Source organism: Momordica charantia (assembly GCF_013281855.1).
Source record: "Momordica charantia cultivar OHB3-1 chromosome 10 unlocalized genomic scaffold, Mcharantia_2.0 BLBB01000010.1, whole genome shotgun sequence".
Taxonomy (NCBI): Eukaryota; Viridiplantae; Streptophyta; class Magnoliopsida; order Cucurbitales; family Cucurbitaceae; genus Momordica; species Momordica charantia.
In genome coordinates, this window is record NW_028275158.1 from 19,699,517 (window position 1) to 19,719,594 (window position 20,078).

The 20,078-nt window shown below is 36.6% G+C and overlaps 2 protein-coding genes across 2 annotated transcripts; one reads left to right on the top strand and one right to left on the bottom strand.

Annotated features, from left to right (window-relative positions):
- Nucleotides 1–92: 92 nt before the first annotated feature.
- Nucleotides 93–8,374, top strand: LOC111020443 (Class I peptide chain release factor). Its single transcript, XM_022297128.2, has 8 exons — nucleotides 93–514; nucleotides 6,277–6,336; nucleotides 6,431–6,513; nucleotides 7,227–7,291; nucleotides 7,376–7,409; nucleotides 7,507–7,577; nucleotides 7,712–7,815; nucleotides 7,919–8,374. The coding sequence occupies exons 1-7, from the start codon at nucleotides 223–225 to the stop codon at nucleotides 7,800–7,802; spliced, it is 696 nt and encodes a 231-aa protein (XP_022152820.1). The 5' UTR covers nucleotides 93–222; the 3' UTR covers nucleotides 7,803–7,815; nucleotides 7,919–8,374.
- A 1,685-nt stretch (nucleotides 8,375–10,059) lies between these two features.
- LOC111020424 (uncharacterized) lies at nucleotides 10,060–14,715 on the bottom strand. The gene is given in 7 exon segments (XM_022297100.2): nucleotides 10,060–10,146; nucleotides 11,682–11,755; nucleotides 11,758–11,781; nucleotides 13,980–14,014; nucleotides 14,096–14,212; nucleotides 14,310–14,333; nucleotides 14,335–14,715. Coding segments are annotated over 7 exon segments (504 nt in total). The 5' UTR covers nucleotides 14,478–14,715.
- Nucleotides 14,716–20,078: the final 5,363 nt, after the last annotated feature.

Genomic DNA, 20,078 nt, shown 5'->3' on the forward strand with positions numbered 1-20,078 from the left:
AGGAATCGAACTCTGCCTGATGGAGTAATTGTTATATGATTTCTTTTTTTTTTCCCTTAAAAAAAGAAAGAAAAAGAAAAAAAAGGACCATTCATCGCCCGGTACTGTGTTTGCTGTCAGCACCAGCGGGCAGCGGGCAGCGTCTTCCTCAAGCTCCAGGCCATTAGAAACGTCATTTGGCTCTGCTACTTACTACTCAAACTACTTGGAAAATCCAAAAAAATGGCGGTCATTAGAACCACCACAAACATCATCCTCCGAGAAATCCTTCACTCCCATCCCTGGTTTCCTCCATCACCATCCCCAATCTTCCCTTCAACATTGCACAATCCCAACAATGGCGCTTTGCGATTCCGGCTTCGTGAAATCAGTTTCGGCCGCGTCCTATGCGCCTCTTCGGACTCAGGAGCCGGCAAGGTGTCTGCCCGGCTCTCGCAGGTTCAGCAGCTCCTGCAAGAAGCGGAGGAGCGAGCTCTTTCGGCTGACCGCGAACCCGCCCCTAAAATCACTCTCGGTACCTTCTAACCATTAACAGTTATGGCTTTTTGAGTTGCGTGATTGTAGAATTGAAATTCGAGTGGACTGGCTTCGTTTTAGTTCTAGTTCTGCTTTTGTAATATGGAAGTATATAGAAGAGAGAGCTTGATGGTTTACTGTTTTTGTGTTGATGAATTAATTATTTCTTTACGTGGTAGCATAATTCGAATTCCCTGGGCCAATTAAGATTAGAGATGAACTACTGTGATCTGATTTTAACTGAAGTTGAAATCAGAGATTCAGAAATGAAGAGGGTCCTCCTGTCTATGTCCAAATAGTCTATTTCTCTAACCCCAAAGTTATGTGGTTTATTTGTCATGAGAGGGTTCGTAGGAGATCTTTGAAGAAATGGCCACCTCTCCCAAGACACGTTGGTAAGCCTTTGTTTCTATTTCTAGATGGTGAACTCATTCTAGGAGCTTTTGTAATCTCACCTCTTTTGACATTCAAGCCAATCTAATAGGTTTAGGGTAGCTAGGTAGATTGACTCTTCCTCCCCATTTTTGTAATCCTTCTTTCTCATTAACATATCATTTACTTCTTAAGAATAGTGTGGTATTAGAGCAAAGTCTTACAACATGCCAAAAGGAAAGAGAGGATGGAGGATGGAGAGTATGATGAAAGACATGGATTCTTGATTGGAAGAAATAGAACACGAGTTTGAAGCAGTGGGGAGGATATAAAAAAAGCTTTCAATGTTTTTTTTTTGTGAAAGAAACAATTTCATTGATGTATGAAATTACAAAAGCCTCACACTGAGGGATTACATGAAGCACTTCCAATTTGCTAAGAGGGAAGTGTAGCTATAGTAGTGAAACATAGGGGAGGATTTACACCAAGTTATGACTGTAAACACTATAGCTTCAAAAAAAGTATCAAAGGGGAGAGTTTTATCAGTAAAGATATGTTGGTTTCGTTCTCTCCAAAGGTTCCAAAAGAAAGCTCGCATGAAGTTTTGCCAAAGAATTGCCTTTTCCTTTTTGAAGGGGTGGCCTGTAAGAGTAACTTCGAGAAGGAGGGGGGGATCGGTCGGTAGTGCAGTGGTCCACCCAAAAGTGCTAAGGATGCAGTTCCAAAAATTTGTTGCAAGTGACAATTGGTAAAGAGGTGTTGTTAGGTCTCATGGTTTGAATGACACATCACACACCACTGGGGAGAGAGAGCCATGTAGGGCATTCTCCTTTGAAGCTTATCACCGGCGTTGATTGCACGATGTCTAAGCTCCCAAAGGAAAATTTTCACTTTTTTTGGGTATGAGTCTCTCCAAATGCCCTCGTACAATCGCTGTGGGATATTCGTGCAAGGCTGTGAGAGATCTTTAACAAGAGAGTAGGTAGAGTATATGCTTTTTGTTTCTAATTTCTATGTTAGAGAATCTGCCTCTGTAGAAAAGCTAACAGTGGAGAGCTTGTGTGAGAGGGCTGCCTATTCTATAATTTCAGCATCCTTTAAATTCCTCCTCATCCGTAAATTCCAGCTATTGTTTTCTGTAGACCAGAGTTCACGAACATCAGCCTCTTTTTTCAAAGATAAGGCAAAAAGAAGAGGATAGTGATGTTCCAGCGGTTCATTGATCAACCATGAGACAGTCCAGAAGGTGTAGCGTTCCCGTCACCAATTTTGTAGATCAGTCTATCGAAAATCTCAGATTTTTGGTGGCTGATTTTGAACTCGGATGCCTCTTCAAATAATCGGCTGATGTTGAACATGTTGGTGAGGGAGGAGTCCTCAAAAGTGGAGAAGAGGATGGTGTCGCCTGCAAATTGGAGATGATGAATGTTCAGAGAATTTCCTCCAAGGTCAAATACCTTAATGAGGTTGCTGCTAGCTGTCTGTGACATAAGGCGACTAAAACCATCAGCAATCAAAATGAAGAGAAAGGGAGATAAAGGGTCACCTTGCCGAAGGCCTCTTGTTGCAATGATTTTCCCTCTCGGGCGGCCGTTTATAATTATAGAGAAGTTTGCAGAGGAAATACAGCCGTGGATCCACTTCCTCCAAGTGTGTCCGAACCCTTTAGCCTCTAAAACGACATCAAGGAATTCCCAATCAACACTATCAAAAGCTTTTTCAATATCCAATTTGATGACAACTCCCTTTTTTTGTCGTCTTTCACATTCCTCAATAAGCTCATTGGCAATCAGCGATGCATCAAGGATTTGTCTCCCAGCCACGAAGGCTGTTTGGGCGTCAGTGATAGTGTATGACAGCACTCGCTTGAGTTTCTCGGAAAGAACCCTTGCTATAATCTTGTATAAACATGAGATGAGGCTTATAGGGCGAAAGTCCCCTACTTGCCTAGTGTCAATCTTCTTGGGAATGAGGCATACATACGTTTCGTTTAGGCTGGCGTTGATAATCCCATTCTTAAAAAAATCTTGGAATACACTCTCAAAATGTCGTCTTTGAGGATGTTCCAAAACTTTTTGTAGAATTCTGCAGTGAAGCCGTCTGGTCCAGGGGATCTGTTAGTTCCTAATTCTTTGATAGCGATCCAAATCTCTTCTTCAGTGAAGGGGTCTCCAAGCCAGTGATTTGTTGTTGGTTGATGGGACTCCAATTCAAGGGTTGTGGGAGGACTCTTTGTCCCTCTCTCTTGGAGTATAACCTATCAAAAAAAGAGAGAAATTCTTTTTCGATGTCATTTTCTTCAAAAAGGCTCGTACCATTCATGGAAAGAATTTTAGTGATGGTGTTCTTCCGTCTCTTCGATGCTACAATACGGTGGAAGAATGATGTGGTGTTGTCCCCCTCATGAAGCCACTTAGTTTTGCACCGTTGACGTCAGAGAATCTCTTCTTTAGCTACCACCTCAAGGAGATGTGTTTTAATGGATTTCCGCTGGATGCTTTGTACTGTGTTTAGGAGCCTTTACTCTTCTAAGTCATCCAAAATAGCTAGCTCTGAAGTGAGATGGTGCTTTTGTTGTGCTATGTTACCAAAGGTTGTTTTGCTCCAAATTTTGATCACGGCCTTTAACCCTTTAAGCTTCATAGTGAAACCATGACCTGGCTAGCCTCTAAGGGGAGTGTTCTTCCACCAATATTCAATCAATGGAGGGAAAGAGTGGTGTTGCAGCCAAACATTTTCGAATCTGAAGGGTGTGGGACCCCATTTTATCATGCCGAAAGACAAATGTAGAGGAAAGTGGTCGGATGTGGGGTGGCTCAGCCTTTTGACAGTCGCGTTCTGAAATTTCGACATAAAATCATTAGTAACCAAAAACCAGTCAATCAGAGTGAGGGTAGGAGGGTTCCTGTAGTCTGACCACATGTAAAAGCCATTAGAAAGGGAGAGGTTTTGCAGACTAGCTGAATCGATAAAAGTGTTGAAGTGATGCATATTTCTGGTTGGCCTGCAATAAGATGATTTCTCGTGTGACCACCTGATTGAATTAAAATCACCTCCCAATAGCCAGGAGTCGGATCAAAGGAAGGAGAGATCGGACAGCTCTCTCCAGAAAGCTGGCTTTTCCTTTGTTTTCGTAGGGCCATATACTCCTGTCAACCAGAACTTAGAATCGTCAAACAAAGTGAGAAGGATAATAAGAGTGTAGAGCCCTACTGTGACATCAGAAACATGAAAGGAAGGGTCGTTCCACATGATCAGGATACCCCCTGATGTGGCCGAGGCATCGAGGGAAGTCCATCCAATGTCGCGGGAGCTCCACAACGACTTGATGGTGAGACGATCAACCACGTTCAGCTTTGTTTCCTGTAAGATGACAATGGTGGGGTTGTGTTCAGCTTTGTTTCCTGTAAGATGACAATGGTGGGGTTGTGTTTGTTGATGAGGGACTTAAAAAACCTTTCAATGTTAGAAAAGAATGTTATGTTGATGTCTGAATTGTTGCAAAATAGCAAAGATACAAAAAGACAGATGCTGATTCACAAGAAAGAGGAGCTATTGGTGGCAGGGAAATTTCAGCCAGTCGGTTTTGATTGGAGAAAATGGTAACTCAAATGATATTTAGAGACAGAAAGTGCAATTACTTGAGAATGTGGGATTAAAATTAGAGTTACTAGCATTTGTGAGTGAACATTCCAAATGGTTGGTTTTTCATAGCAAGAAGATATTTTTGGCAATCTCGTAGTGAAAAAGAGAAATCAGAGGCTAAGGTTAGAAATGGTTAAATTTTCAGGTTTGTGTCTAATAGGTCTTTTAATTTGAACTTTGTGTCTAATTGTGTCTAATAGATCCCTGAACTCTCAATTTTGTGTGTAATAGGTATCTGAGCTTTAAAAGTGTTTAATAAACTTTCAATTTTATGTCTAATAGGTCCTTGACATATTCTACATTTTTAAAATGAATGGATCTATTAAAAATTTATTGTCTAATAAGACCTTAAACTTTCAATTTTTTGACGGATAAGTTTGTGAGTTTTTTTGTTATTTTGTAACAAGAAACATCAAACTATTTCATTGATGTTTTGAAATACAAGGAGAAAAAAAAAAGCAAACCTATGCCAAGGGAAACTAGAAAAAGAACCTCCAATTAACCAAAAATGTAGAAAACCTATTACTATGAAAGTATGATGAATTTTTACGGCAAGAAATAGCCAAAAAAAATTACACCATCCGTGAAGCTCTCATATGACTTCCAAATGTCTTTGAAGATACAGTTGTTTATTTCCATCCAAATAGATCAAAGAAAAGCTCTAATTAAATTGAGCCAAAGTTGCTTTTTCGAAGGAATTCGAAGAGAGATCTGAAGGAGTGCCTTAGCCTCGTCAAGTTCAAAGCTCTAATGAAATTGAGCCGAAGTGTCTCATTGACCTATTAAACACAAACATAACGTGTAATTTAACCCTCAGAAATTTAGATGGAGAACCCTGGTATGATATCAATGGGCCAATGGTTGAAGACCAGTGTGGAGTTTGCTGAGCTCAATACTCTTTTGCTGTTCTGTGGAGGTAAAATGTGTGAAAGGTCTCTTGCATCCAGATAGGAGAGGGGAGTGTGCACGAGTATAGGGAGGCAATTTGATTTCCTTGTGCCCCCGCTATCAGAGATATTGGGAGGAGGTTTTAGAAGGGAACTTGGTAAATGGGCTGGAACTTGAAATATGAGTTGAAATATGAATTGAAGTACAATGAAATATTTGTTTCATATCAAAAAAAAAAAAAAAAAGAGTTGAAGTAAGGATGTTGAAGCCAATTGAACATGTAAAGATTATGTATTTAGCTGATAGAGTAAGGATCTTAAGGAATTGCACAGATGAGGAAACTTTAGCATCGATTTAGGGAAACACACAGAAATACATTATTGGTCCCACCATCTCATTGAGTTCAGCAACTTATTCCACAAGATTGTTGTCTTCAAAAAAGTTCAACCTCTTATTCCTGTTCTTTGTCCTGAATTACCAAAAATGGCAAAAAAATATTTTTTTAATGTCCCACTAAAAACTTCTCTCTCCACTTAGAACATAAGCAGTTTTCCTTCCGTTGCAGCAGAATGTCAGTTGAGTGTTCAAGTCTTTCTTAATTCTTTATACGATTTAATTTCTCTATTAATTCTTGTTGACAAAGTTAGCTGCTAGGAGGATTTTGGTTCACAAACACCAAAATTCTTTGGTTAATATATCCTGAAAAGGAAAAAGTTATTTAAATTTCTTGTAGCTTCCTACCCTAAAAAGGGAATAATTTCAGCATTTTTCTAAGATGGTGTATGTGCTACGATTCCTGTCAGTCATTATCTTCATTACTTGTGTAATTTTTCTTTTCCTGTGTCTCCACCACAGACCATGTCACTGTGAATTTTGCGAGAAGTGGTGGCCCTGGAGGTCAGAATGTCAACAAAGGTCAGTTGATTTTCTTGGCTGCTGATTGGTTTTATTTCCACTTTAGAGTTGCTGTTTTCTTTATAAGTTATTATTTCCCTAAATGATAGTGCAGTGAACACAAAGGTTGACATGCGCTTTAATGTTAAAGATGCATATTGGCTGAGCGACAGAATCAGGGAAAGGATTATGCAAATGGTTTGTTACTCCAAAGTTCTATTGCATAATGGGGAAGTTTTACAAATATTTCTTTTCAGTCTCTAAGTTTCAAAATCTTACCATTTAAACTCTAATTTCTTTCAAATGGTTTGAATCGGTTTCTGTCAGTATATTAATGGGAAGCTGACTTGACAATCTATTAATTTTATGCTATGTGGCAATAATTAATTAAGTTTATAATATTTTTGAGTTTGATGTGGAAAAATATTAGAACCAGATCGTTTATAATATTTCTGCCGTCTCCCCCCCTCCCCTCCTCTCTCCTCTTCCCTCTTTCACTCCATCTCTCCCTCTCCTCTCGTTTATTCGAGTCAGCTTTTTTGTTACAGTAGCTTTCTGAAAAACTGGACAGGGCTATTTTTGAACTATTCAGAAATCGTAGGATTATTGTTAGTTTTTTAGATTTAGGGACCAAAGGCAAGTATTTGTGAAACCTACTTAAAGCTGTAAAAGCTAATATAGTTTCAGACTGAAAAATCGTTGAATCAATAGGTACGACTATGGAACAAAGGTGAAGGTTGATTGCATGTTTTTTTATGTACAAGTATTCATAATGCGTTCCCCTGTATGCTGCTAGCTAGAGCAGAAATAAAACAGGAGGTGGCTCGAGTGTTCATAAATCTGTCATCATGATATTGCTTCCTGTCTCTGTCTCTCCCTTGACATGAATATTTCTTCCTGCTTCTGAACAGGAGAAAAATAGGATCAACAAGGATGGGGAGCTTGTAATTTCATCCACTAAAACTAGAACACAGAAGTTAACTTCAGTCCTCTTTATTTTTCTTATTTTCCCCCATGTTCTACCAAAAAATTTTGTTTTGATTTTTCTTATTTTCCTCAGGGGCAACATTGAAGATGCCTTAGAGAAACTTCAGGTGCTTCGCCTTCCTATAAAATGCCTCTCCTTGTCCATCTAATAGAGAATATACCGAACATTCGTTTTCAATCAAAGAATTTGTTTGTATGAAACAGGCAATAATCGATGCTGCTTCTTATGTCCCACCACCTCCCTCTGAAGAGCAAAAGAAGAAAATTGCTAAGATGTGAGATCTTTCAACTTCCTTGGTTACTTAGTTTCAAAAAGTTTATGCACTTAATTAATACTCATATAATCTTTTGGTGTGGGGAGCTCCTGTGACTTATGAACTGTGGGGTAACATTTTTTGTATTTGTAAAGGGCTGCTATTGGGGAGCAGAAACGCCTTAAAAGCAAGAAGATCCTCTCAGATAAGAAAGCCTTCCGAAGGAGTCGAGACAGTTGGGATTAACAATATTGCTACTGTAGAGTTCATCAGCATTACAACTTCGCACTACTTACAAAAGTTCTCTTCTCACAAAGCAGTTACTAACGTGTTCTTATTTTGGTTTTTGATTGGCTTCACAGCTCACCCTTTTACTCGGAAAACAATACAGGATTTTCAAAAAGTAACACCATGGATTCTGTGTGCAATGAGGGAAAACCCATTGGAAGCAGAGGAACTGAGCGATTTGCTTCGCTCACAGGTGATTTCTGGAAATTGCTAGAAATAGATATAATCATATAGATAATCAATTTTATTTTCATTTGATTGGTGCATAATATGTTTGAAGCACTGGCTTAGAATCCAAGGTATCTTACAGAACTGTCAGAACATGCCTGCTGCAGACGTTTGGTCAATGTATGTTAACTAATATTAATTCAGGCTTTTTTTCCCTCTTTGTTGGATGTCATATACATACTCGAGTTGGTCTGTTGCCAAAACCTTGAATAGGAAAAGTAACTAATATTACCAAGAAGTTTAGCTATGCTATCTGTATGAGTCTGTGGCTCTTTGTTTCTAATTGGAAGAACATTGTTGAAGATGGATGGCTGGAATTTCTCTGTTGGAGATGGTTTGACTGTCTAATTTTGAAAAAATTTAGTGGCTTTGGAAGGATCTGCCCTCGAAGAGAAGGATAGATCTTTCCCCTCTCTTACTTTCGCGTAATTCAAACCGTGTTTATAAAATACTTAAGATTTTGTAATTTTCTCCAGTTTGTCCCTAAATTTTTTATGTTGTAGAACAGTGTCCTCGAGTTCTAAAAAACTGCTCTGTTTCTAGAAGATAAAGCTTGAAGCTAACTAGTAAATGAATCATTATACAGTTGGGGGATATGGTAAATTTGCCTCCATTTTAGGATGGTTTGGAAGTTAGAAAGGGATGTGTTGTGATTCAAATGTATTATTTTTTTGGTCAGGTGGTAATACCACTTTTGAAATCTCAATGTAATGTAAATTTACACCCAATTCTGTTCTTTCTTTTTTCCCTTTCTCATCATAATTTGTACTAAGTTGATAAAGTTGAGTAGAAAAAGAAGATGGTCTTATGCCAATGGAACAAACATTCAACATGAAAGGAGAAATGTTTCGATGTGATTGTTACATGCAATCTCCATTAGATTATACTCTTTTGACATTACAATTGAGCTAGATGTTACACATCATTTTTATATTTATAAACGTCCAAATTAGATTAGGACAATTGTCTAACCTTAGGACATTTCATTATCAATAAATTCTATCCTAGGTAGATGACTACTCTAGAGTTGAATTCATTTGATTACATTCAATACTTTACCATTTCTCACTTGTTATATTATGGTCACAGTTCACCTGCACTAATCTCTAAGGAGACTTTCCCACCAAAATAAGAATTTCGAGATAAGACAATTTAAATTATTAAAGTCTGTTTGATAACCATTTCATCTTTAGTCTTTTGTGAAAATTATGTTACCTTTTTTCCTTTTCTTAAAAATACATTTCAATTATCAACCAAATTTAAAAAAAGAAAAAAAAAACCTTAAAAATTACTTCCTTTAGTTTACAAAATTTAGCTTACATCTTTTGACATTATATATGTGGGCACTTGATACTTATGAAGGTTAGGTGCGAGAGTGCCCTAGCTTATTAGTCAAGCTTTTAATTTGAAGCCACCTGAAAAACATATGCATGCCAAACTCAATCCTACAAGATCTCGCCACTTCGAGTAGCCGACTAGTCACAAAGATATGAAGAATGAACAACCCATAACAAATTTATGCTCACAACCAAAAAATCCAAAAACAAAATGACAGAACCTATGTTTTCCAACTTAGAAACTTGAAGATATCTCCCAACATCCTTCTACATGGAAGCTCGCTCTCCCACAAGTACTAAGAGGAGCTCAAAGAGGAGAGATGTAACTAAAAAAAGTTGGACCTTGAAAGGAAGGCTTCATCTGAAAGAGCCAGTTTCCAACAAAAGGTAATCGGGAAATAAATTAGAGTACACTTGATTTTTCATGCGAGTATATAGATTTCTAAATGCTTATTGCATTAAATTCTTAATGCACGTTTCAACCGTGACAGTATATACAGCAAAAAAATGACAAGCAACAAGTACTTGCAGTCATTCTATGGCTACTCGAGATCAAAGCACTTAGGAATACTTGTAAGATTTGAGGGCTAGAAGAATCCTGCACATTGAGAAATATCCATAGGAATGACTGTGGAGCTTGGCTGTGGGCATCAAGAATAAACTCCATAGGGCAGAAGTGCTGCAGCCACAATTCTTCCTTCCTCATTTAGAATATTATATGTTGATGCCGCATTTCTCTGCAGATAACAAAAGTTTATTAGTATAACGAGCACTAACTCCACGTTTGTGTTTTTGGCATGTATCTTCAGTTTATTAAAAACACAGGACTCTGCTAAGTGGTAACACGATGTTCTACAACCCATTGTTCTTCTTTTGTACAACAAGCTAAAGTGACCTCTATGCTTCGTCCCCGGTGCATAGGGCCGATCCCCATGTGCTAGAGGGAAGACCGGAAAGTTTGTGTTAAGCATCTAGTAGGTTTTTGTCTTGTCTAGGCATTTGGTGTCCTTTCTGCCGGCCAACTTAGCGACAGAGCCACCCTCTTTGGGGTCAGTGAGGAGGACAATCCCCACTCCTTCATTATTGAAACAAGAGTTACAAAAAGAGAGTGCACATTTGGGCCAATCCCCACTCCTTCATTATTGAAACAAGAGTTACAAAAAGAGAGTGCACATTTGCCTCCAAGGGTCAGCCTACTTGGGCTTGGAGTCTCTTGATCACACTAATTTAGAGGTCTCTTTGAATCTTCTCGTGAGTCTAATACCAAAACCCCTTGATGTCTCCTAGATCCAGACCTTGGGACAGGGCAAGCCCGGACTGGGGTGTCCCTAGGTATATAAGGGAGTGAAGCTCCGACTACCAATTCTCCTGCCCATTTTGCCATAAGAGCTCATGTTTCGTTACTTGAATTACCCTCATTTTTTCAGATACATATGGATTAGTTTCCGACAGAAAAATCATATGGCAAGCATTGCTTGACATGGCTCTGTCTCTCGAGAAATTTCTCTATGAATCTCTGCAAATCTAGAAGTAATTCAAGCATGCTCCTTCTACTTCTGCTAATGCTAATGAAGGATCCCCTGCCAGAAAGAGAGTGCACATAACCACATTATCTACAGTGACACAACCAACCAATTCACCATCATGTCAAAACCAATGGAACTTAGAAAAAAAGGAGTCCATTTGAAATTTCTCCAAACAATTACAACGCATGAGAACCTAAAAGAGACTAGCCAACTGGTATTTTTAGTTTTTTTTTTTCTTTTTGGGAGAACCAGCAAACTTAATTTTGGGCTCTAAAGATTATTCTTGAACTTAACACAATTCCCAAACAGCACTTGAGCTAGAATTACAAAATGACCCTGCAATTGAAAAAATGACTATTTGTGCTGATATCCCCTGCAAGTTGATACTCTAAGAATCTTTTGAACCCAATCTGATCAACTGATTATAAGGGAAAGAGCAAATTACTGGTGACACATTCACTTTGCTTATCACTAACCAGACAATACAGTGACCTTTTTACAATCTCTTTTGACTAGGCCACTCGGGTGGGTGGACGTCTTCCTATCTTTTTTTTAGTTAGTGGCATGAAATATTGTTTCGTATCCAAAAGAAAATTTTTATTGTTCTCTTGCCAATCAGTGATAAAAATTCCCCAATAGCTTGATTTTCAGTTACATGAAAATGTAATTATCTTACTTCTCAGATAAAATAGATAAAGACAGATCCAACTATAAATCAAACCAACATAATTTCAAGCTATAAGTACCGTGTCTACAGCTTCCAACTTCATGCCAGTGGAACGAATGAATTGCCTTAATTCAGGATTTACTGGTTCAGTATATTCCCACAGCCAAGTAGTAGAATTTCTGAAATTAGAGAAAGAAGATAAAGAAGAAAAGTCATCGGCTGGCAGTAGAAAGCAATAACTTTTTGCTTGCGGAGAGAATGAACAGTAGATGTCACTCAGATGATAACGTCAGAGTTCGAAATAAATAGAACATTTGGAAATCTAAAGTACCTTTTCAGAAAAAGTAACGACATTTGTTCAATAGCTGAGAAGTGCAGATCTTCTTTTTTGTTTTAGACAATAAACAATGAATCTTCATTCTAATAGAAATTTAAAAAGACAAAAATCAAGAACTATATGTAACCACAGCTCTGAGAAAATAAAATCACTGCTAAAAATGCTAACCAATCATAAGTTCACAGGATGGTTATTAGATAAAATACGAGACAATGAGAGAAACATCTGTTATTATAACCTTTTTGTCTCCAAACAAACTTTTCGAACCTCTTAATTAATTAATTGAAGAGAGGAGCAGATCTTCTAGTACCAGATATTCAAGAAGTTTGATGTCTCCCCATCCTTATTGAGTTATTCCCTCCCCCCACCCTCTCTCTATAACAAATTTACAATTTCTGGATTAGTTCCTCCCATCTCCCCTCCAGCAGAATGCAAGCTCCTTCCAACTAACTCTTAAATCTTAAAAGCATAACACTATAACGATAATATTGGCCAACTGACCCAAGTGAGCTAACTGCGTTAACTAGCTGATGCAGTCATCTCCTGTGGTCTTCTAGCGTAACCAAAACATATGGAGGATAGATTTTCCCATTAGATTCAGAAATGGAAAGAGAAAAAAGAAAGAGGAGAGAAAGAAACCCTAATCTTGTTGATTAAGAACTGAAGAGTTAAACCACGGGCAGGTCGTGGCGTAGTGGTTTGCCTCCCCGGTTCGACTGGGGCTTCCCCCAATTCAGGGACGAGTCACACAACGTCGGTTACTGTGATCTAAGTGTCAAAGCCCCCTTTTAAGTAATGACTCTCATTACCCCTCCACTGATATTTACTTTTAAAAAAAAACTCTAAGTCCCTCAGTTTTTTTTTTAAAAACCAGCAGCCTCCATGGTTCCCGTGACTTCGCTGACGACGGCTGCATCAAAACCGACGAAGGAGATCATTCGCCGAAGAAAGAAGCTCAGTGGAAGAGGAATGGGGGAGAAGATAGAGCGAGAGAGCGAGGGTGAGGGTGGGCGAGATAGAATTAATGAGATTGTTTTTTTGATAGTATCTAAAAATTAATTTTGAATTAATGTTTATCCAATCAAATTAATTTTGAGAAAAATGGAATCTCAATATTAATTCAAATGGTTTCTCGAAATCTCTCATCAATCTCCTTAAATCTCTCAATGTAGTTTTAATTATAATTGAATTTCAAATCCCCCAATTTTGCTTTCCCATCTTTGATTCCTAATTTAAATTTTAATCAAATGTATCCATTTAAAATCTAATTAAAAAAGAGATTTTTGGGAGACAAATTTGAATTAAATTTCAAATGGAATACTTTCTTTTTGTAATTAGATTTTAAATTGATATTTTCATTTGATTAAATTTTCAATTAGGAATGAAAGAGATGAAAGCAAAATGAGGGGTTTTTAATTCAATCCTAATTAAAACTACGTTGAGAGATTTAATGAGATTGAGAATAGATTTCGGGAAACAAATTTGAATTCATATCGAGATAGTAATTTTAGATTCCCTCAATTCACGCTCTCTCTCGCTCAACCTCGCTCTCTCTCTATTTATCTCCTCCCCACTGATCTTCTTTCATTGCTAAAAAGTCACGAGAATCATGAAGGAAAAAAATTGGAGAATAATAGTAATAGAAAAAATAGGGAAGGAGGGAAGATAGAAAAGAGAAACTCCAAGAAAATTTTAGAGAGAATGAGAAAAAAAAAATTTGCTGAAAAGAGGAAAAGAGAATAATGAAAAACGATAAGAAAACAGAGAGGAGGAAAAAAAATCTAGAGAGGAAATAAGAAGGGAAGTTTAAAATATGAGTAGAGGAGGGAGGAGAGAGATGGAGTCTGTTAGAAAAAAAAAAACATGAGGACATAAGAGGTTATTTGACAAAGTTGGTGACGTCAGAACTAACTAGAAAACTTTGTTTTGGAAAGCGCCTAAGACTGAAGGTTTATTTTGTCAATTTTACCACCAAATTATAATTACTTCAATATTGTCCAATGATTCAAGTCCTTTTTCAAACCCAATTCGAGATTTCACCTGGAATAGGCCGCACAATCTGGAAGATAGACAAACTGCAAAAAAAAAAAAAAAAAACATTTCAATCACCAGATGAGAAAAAAAAAACATAAAGAAGGCCACGATTCAAAGCAAACCTCTCCGCCGTAATCTCCGAAAATTTCCTGGGACTCCACGACATTAATAAGCTCCCAACGCAGAGCAAGCTCCCTTCATAATCCACTCCATTTACCGTAAAACCCGTCTCAGTATACCTAAAATACCCACACAAAGGAGACGGCGAGATCGAATCAAGCGAAGAAATCGATTGCAAGCATCGGAGAAGTCGAAAACGAGAAGCGAGGGTTTTACCGTTGAAAGCGAAGCTGATCTTCGGAGATTGATCTGATCGTAAAGTGAAAACGCGCGTCTCAACGACGGCAGAGGCTGGCTGAGTCCTGGCCTCCGGCGATCCTTTCTGAGGCTTCTGATGAGATTCGGCAGCGTCGCCACCTCTTTTTGTCTCGCCGTCGCCGCCATTTTTCGCAGTCCCTTCCCTTTCCCCTTCCCGGAGTCTAGCTTGGTCCGTTTAGTCCCAAGTCCTCGTTTTTCCTTTTCTGTTTGGAACACAAACTTTTGTCTAATTGCATTTGTGACCCATCCACCTCGGTAAAATTTCTTTTGTTTTTTACGGTAAATATGTGAGGTTAGGAATTTGTATTCACGCTGTTTTGGTCGGAAATAAGTACTTGAACTATATCCAGATAGTAAAATTCATTCGTTTTAAAAATAAGGCTAAATTACAAAATAATAATAAAAAACTTTGTTCTTGGTTTAAAAAATGTATCTACCATTTCAAAAGTTTCAATTTTATCTTTGACATTTGATGAATGTCTCAAAAATACTCTTTTGAGCAAATCTAAGTTAATATTTTGAACGAAAATTTCACATCGTAATGTTGAATGCTTTTTCAATATCTACTTCGATCCAATCATAAACTATTTTTTTTTCTTTATCTATTGAATGCCTAATTTTAAATAAGAGTCCTAAATAAGAAAGTAATAATTGTGATGGTAATTGTCGAGAGATTCTTCCTACTTTTAAACTTATTATTCTATCTTAAAGTTTAGAGACTTTAATTTTAACATATATATTATGTTCATTTAAAGTTTTCTTCCACCTTACAAGTTGGGAAAAACATTTTATAGAAGAATAACCACAAATAACTTGGCCATAAATGTAAAAAGATTAATTAAATAAATATTGTGGAGTATGTGGTACTTATTATCATCATATTTATGAAATGACTTATTATTGATGCATTGATAATTTCTATTCATATAATTTTTTAGCAAAATTAGAGTTAATTAACTTTTAAGTGATTTTGTTAAGAATCCTTGAGAGTTGGATCTAAGAACCTAGAACTTAATCCCAAAAACCCAAAAAACAAGTATGGAATCAATCAAAGGAAAAGTTTAAGAATGGATTACCTTGATGATCAATATCAAAAGTAGAGAAAACTCGTTTCTAAACTCGTGATTTGAATCACTCCACAAGAAGTACGATCAACACCGCTTGAATGATCCTAACATGCAAATTATAAAGACACAAGAAATCGCACAAGAAATGGGAGATAAAGCTCTCAACCAAGCTAACGAGAAAAACTCACTTTTCATTAAACTTCAAATTGTGTTTACAACAAGACATCTTAAGGCTATATATAGTCATCCTAGCAAGCCATATGAAAAGTCTTAAAGCAACTGAAAACATTTGTAACTTACAAGAAATGAAAAAGCTTGCAAATGAAAAGACATAACTTCAATAAATGGAAAGACAAGCAAATGAAAAGGTTAAGAACATGGAGAGTTTAACAAAATAAATTGCAATCTCGTCCATAATGAAGGATGTGAGTGTTTGACTTGGTTTTTGAATTGAATGAGTTGACTTTGACTTGTTTTGATGGAGCTAATTTTGACCTTGACCAAGTTGACTTTGACCTTGACCAAGTTGACTTTAACTTGCCTTAAAAACACTTAAAAATACATAACTTGCACCAAATTGAAGTGCATAGTTCCAACTTCTTGCACATCTTCCTTTATTTCTCTTGTCGAGTTCAAGAACGCTTGGACACGAAATAGCAAAGCTTGTTGAAGTTTTCTAACTCTCGATCTTGTAATCGGTTCATGAGGCATAACAAAGTAAGCTACTTGGTTCATATCATCCTCCCCATCTTCAAAAGGATTTGTCCTAGAATCGGAGTCATCACCTACATCAAAAGGATACAAGTCAGAAACATTAAAGGTAGCACTCACCCCATACTTACCTGGCAAATCAATCTTATAAGCATTATCATTGATCCGTTCAAGGACTTGAAAAGGCCCATCGTCTTGTGGTGGCAACTTAGACCTTCGTTGAGTTGGAAACCGTTCCTTTCGAAAATGTACCCAAACCCAATCCCCTGGATGGAAAACAATGAGCTTGCGTCCTTTATTGATGCGGGAAGCAACTTTAGTGTTTTGCTTCTCAATCCTTTCCTTAACTTCTTTATGTAGCTTATGGACAAGATCAACCTTTGTGCTAGCATCATAACTCACAAATTCATTAGGAGGCATATGCAACAAATCAAATGGAGCGATAGGATTGAAACCATATACAATTTCAAACGGTGTGCATTTGGTAGTACTATGGACAACCCTATTATTTGCAAATTCAATTAATGACAAACAATCCTCCCAAGTTTTAAGATTTTTATCTATGATTGCTCGAAGCACAGTAACCATTATCCTATTTACTACCTCAGTTTGTCCATTGGTTTGGGGATGACAAGTAGTAGAATAAACAAGTTTGGTTCTCAACTTCCCCATTACACATGTCAAAAATGACTTAAAAATTTTACATCTCGATCACTAACAATAGTTCTAGGAATTCCATGCAAACGAACAACTTCCCTAAAGAACAAATTAGCAATCAATTTAGCATCATCAGTTTTATGGCATGGTATGAAATGTGTCATCTTGCTAAACCTATCAACGACTACAAATATACTATGCCTACCCTTTCGAGTTCGTGGTAAACCAAGGACAAAATCCATAGAAATATCAACCCAAGGAGTAGTAGGAACAAACAAAGGTGAATATAAACCACGTGGTTGTAACCTAGATTTAACTTGTTTACATGCAATACAATGCTTACACACTTTATGCACATCATGCTTCATCTTAGGCCAATAAAAATGTTTAGCATGTATCATAAGTTTTAGAAATACTAAAATGAGCCATTAAACCACCCCCATGAGCGTCATTTACAAGCAATTCACGAAGTGAACAAGATGGAATGCAAAGTTTTCCTTTCGAAACAAAAATCCTTCAAACAACATGTAATCTTCCACAAGTCCTTTTTCACACGATTCAACAAAAGGAGCAAAGAACACATCATCTGGATACAAGGACTTAAGCTGTTCAAATCCTAAAATCTTAGCATTCAAAGTATTAAAGAGAGCATACCTTCGTGATAAAGCATCTGCAACAATGTTCTCCTTACCTTGTTTATACTTAATCACATATGGAAATGTCTCTATAAACTCTAACCACTTGGCATGTCTGCGATTCAGTTTGTTTTGCTCTCTTAAGTGCTTTAGGCTCTCATGATCTGTATGAATGACGAATTCCTTTGGCCCAAGATAATGCTGCCAAGTTTGCAAAGCTCGTATCAAAACATAAAGTTCTTTGTCATAAGTTGGATACCACAAAGAAGCACCACTCAACTTTTCACTAAAGAACATTAGTGACTTATGGTTTTGCATTAGTACAGCCCCAATTCCAATCTCACTTGCATCACATTCAATTTCAAAAGTCAAATTAAAGTTCGGTAAAGCAAGTAGAGGAGCATTGCACAACTTATCCTTCAAAACATTAAAAGCATGCTTTTGGGATGTACCCCAAACAAAAGGAACATTTTTCTTTACCAATTCATTTAGAGGTGAAGCCAGGGTGCTAAAGTCCTTAATAAAATGCCTATAAAAACTAGTTAGCCCATGAAAACTTCGAACCTCCCCAACAGTCTTAGGAGTTGGCCATTCACTAATAGCCTTAACTTTTTCACTATCCACCTCAATTCCTCGACTATACACTATGAAACCAAGAAAATTAACCATTTCCATGCAAAAATTACATTTCTTTAGGTTAACATACAATTTCTCAGTTCTAAGTGTAGTCAAAACAGTACGCACATGCATTACATGATCTTCTAAAAAGACTTAGAATACACAAGTATATCATCAAAATAAACAACCACAAATTTTCCCAAATATTCACGCAATACATGGTTCATCAACCTCATGAAAGTATTAGGAGCATTAGTTAAACCAAAAGGCATAATAAGCCACTCGTACAATCTATATTTAGTCTTAAATGCAGTTTTCCATTCATCTCCAACATTCATAGGAATTTGATGATACCCAGATTTCAAATCAATCTCAGTAAAGAAACTACAGCCATACAATTCATCTAACATATCATCTAACTTAGGAATAGGATGACGATATTTAACAGTGATCTTATTAATGGCCCTACAGTCTACACACATTCTCCAAGTTCCATCTTTTTAGGCACTAAAATAACAGGCACACTACAAGGACTAAGGCTTTCGCGTACATACCCATGACCTAAAAACAAGTATGGAATTAACCCAAGAAAAAGTTTAAGAACGGATTACCTTGATGATCAATATCAAGAGTAGAGAAAACTCGTTTCTAAACTCGTGATTCGAATCACTCCACAAGAGGTATGATCAACATCGCTTGAATGATCCTAACATGCAAATTCTAAAGACACAAGAAATCGTACAAGAAATGGGAGATAAAGCTCTCAACCAAGCTAATGAGAAAACTCACTTTTCATCAAACTTCAAATTGTGTTTACAACAAAACATCGCAAGGCTATATATAGCCATCCTAGCAAGTCATATGAAAAGTCTTAAGCAACTAAAAAGATTTGTAACTTACAAGAAATGAAAAGACATAACTTACAAGAAAATGAAAATGCTTGCAAATGAAAAGACATAACTTCAATAATTGGAAAGACAAGCAAATGAAAAGGTTAAGAACATGGAGAATTTAACAAAATAAATTGCAATCCCGTCCATAATGAAAGATGTGAGTGTTTGATTTGGTTTTTGAATTGAATGGGTTGACTTTGACTTGGTTTGATGGAGCTGACTTTGACCTTAACCAAGTTGACTTTGACTTTGACCAAGTTGACTTTGACTTACCTTAAAAACACTTAAAAATACATACACCAAATTGAAGTGCATAGTTCCAACTTCTTGCACATCTTCCTTTATTTCTCTTGTCGAGTTCAAGAACGCTTGGACACGAAGTAGCAAAGCTTATTGAAGTTTCCCAGCTTTCGATCTTGTAATTGGTCCATGAGGCATAATAAAGGAGGCTCCTTGGTTCATATCAGATTTGATGGTTGATTGAGTTGGAAAGATTTTATTATTTTTTTTTTCAAAAGTTATAACAAGAGTGGATCTTAATGTCTTTTTAATTTCACTTGACAGTGTACACATTTGAGCGAATTGTTCTTCTTAAGATGATTCAATGTATATAATATTGATTTTATTAATTTAATTTCAAATATTTTAGATATACTATTTAATATATATGTAAATTGAATCACTTCTACTCAACTCGTTAAAATATCTTATGCCCTAAAATTTTAACGGTAGATTGTCAAGTAACATTTCCATTTCTTACGTGTTTCCATTTTTTAAAACATATTTATGTGTTTACAAGCGATCATTCTCCTTATTTATCTCTTCATATTTTAAAGAAACGTCCAAAAGTTTTAAACATGTCGTTTTTCTCACTTTTCTTTTTCCCTTTTTTAGTTTCTTCAAAAACATAAATATGAACACTTTATTATCATAAACTAATATTAAAAATATTTTTTAAAAAATGGAGAGAAGGATAAGTAAGACATTTTTATGGGACACTGTTTTTTTTCGTTTAAAAAAAGTAATAATCCAAAAGTATCTAGAATTTTCAATAATTTATTAAAAAAATGATTGGGGAGAATAACACACAAAATGCATTAACTCTATTTCAAATATGTCATTATTATACATATCATAAAAATAAAC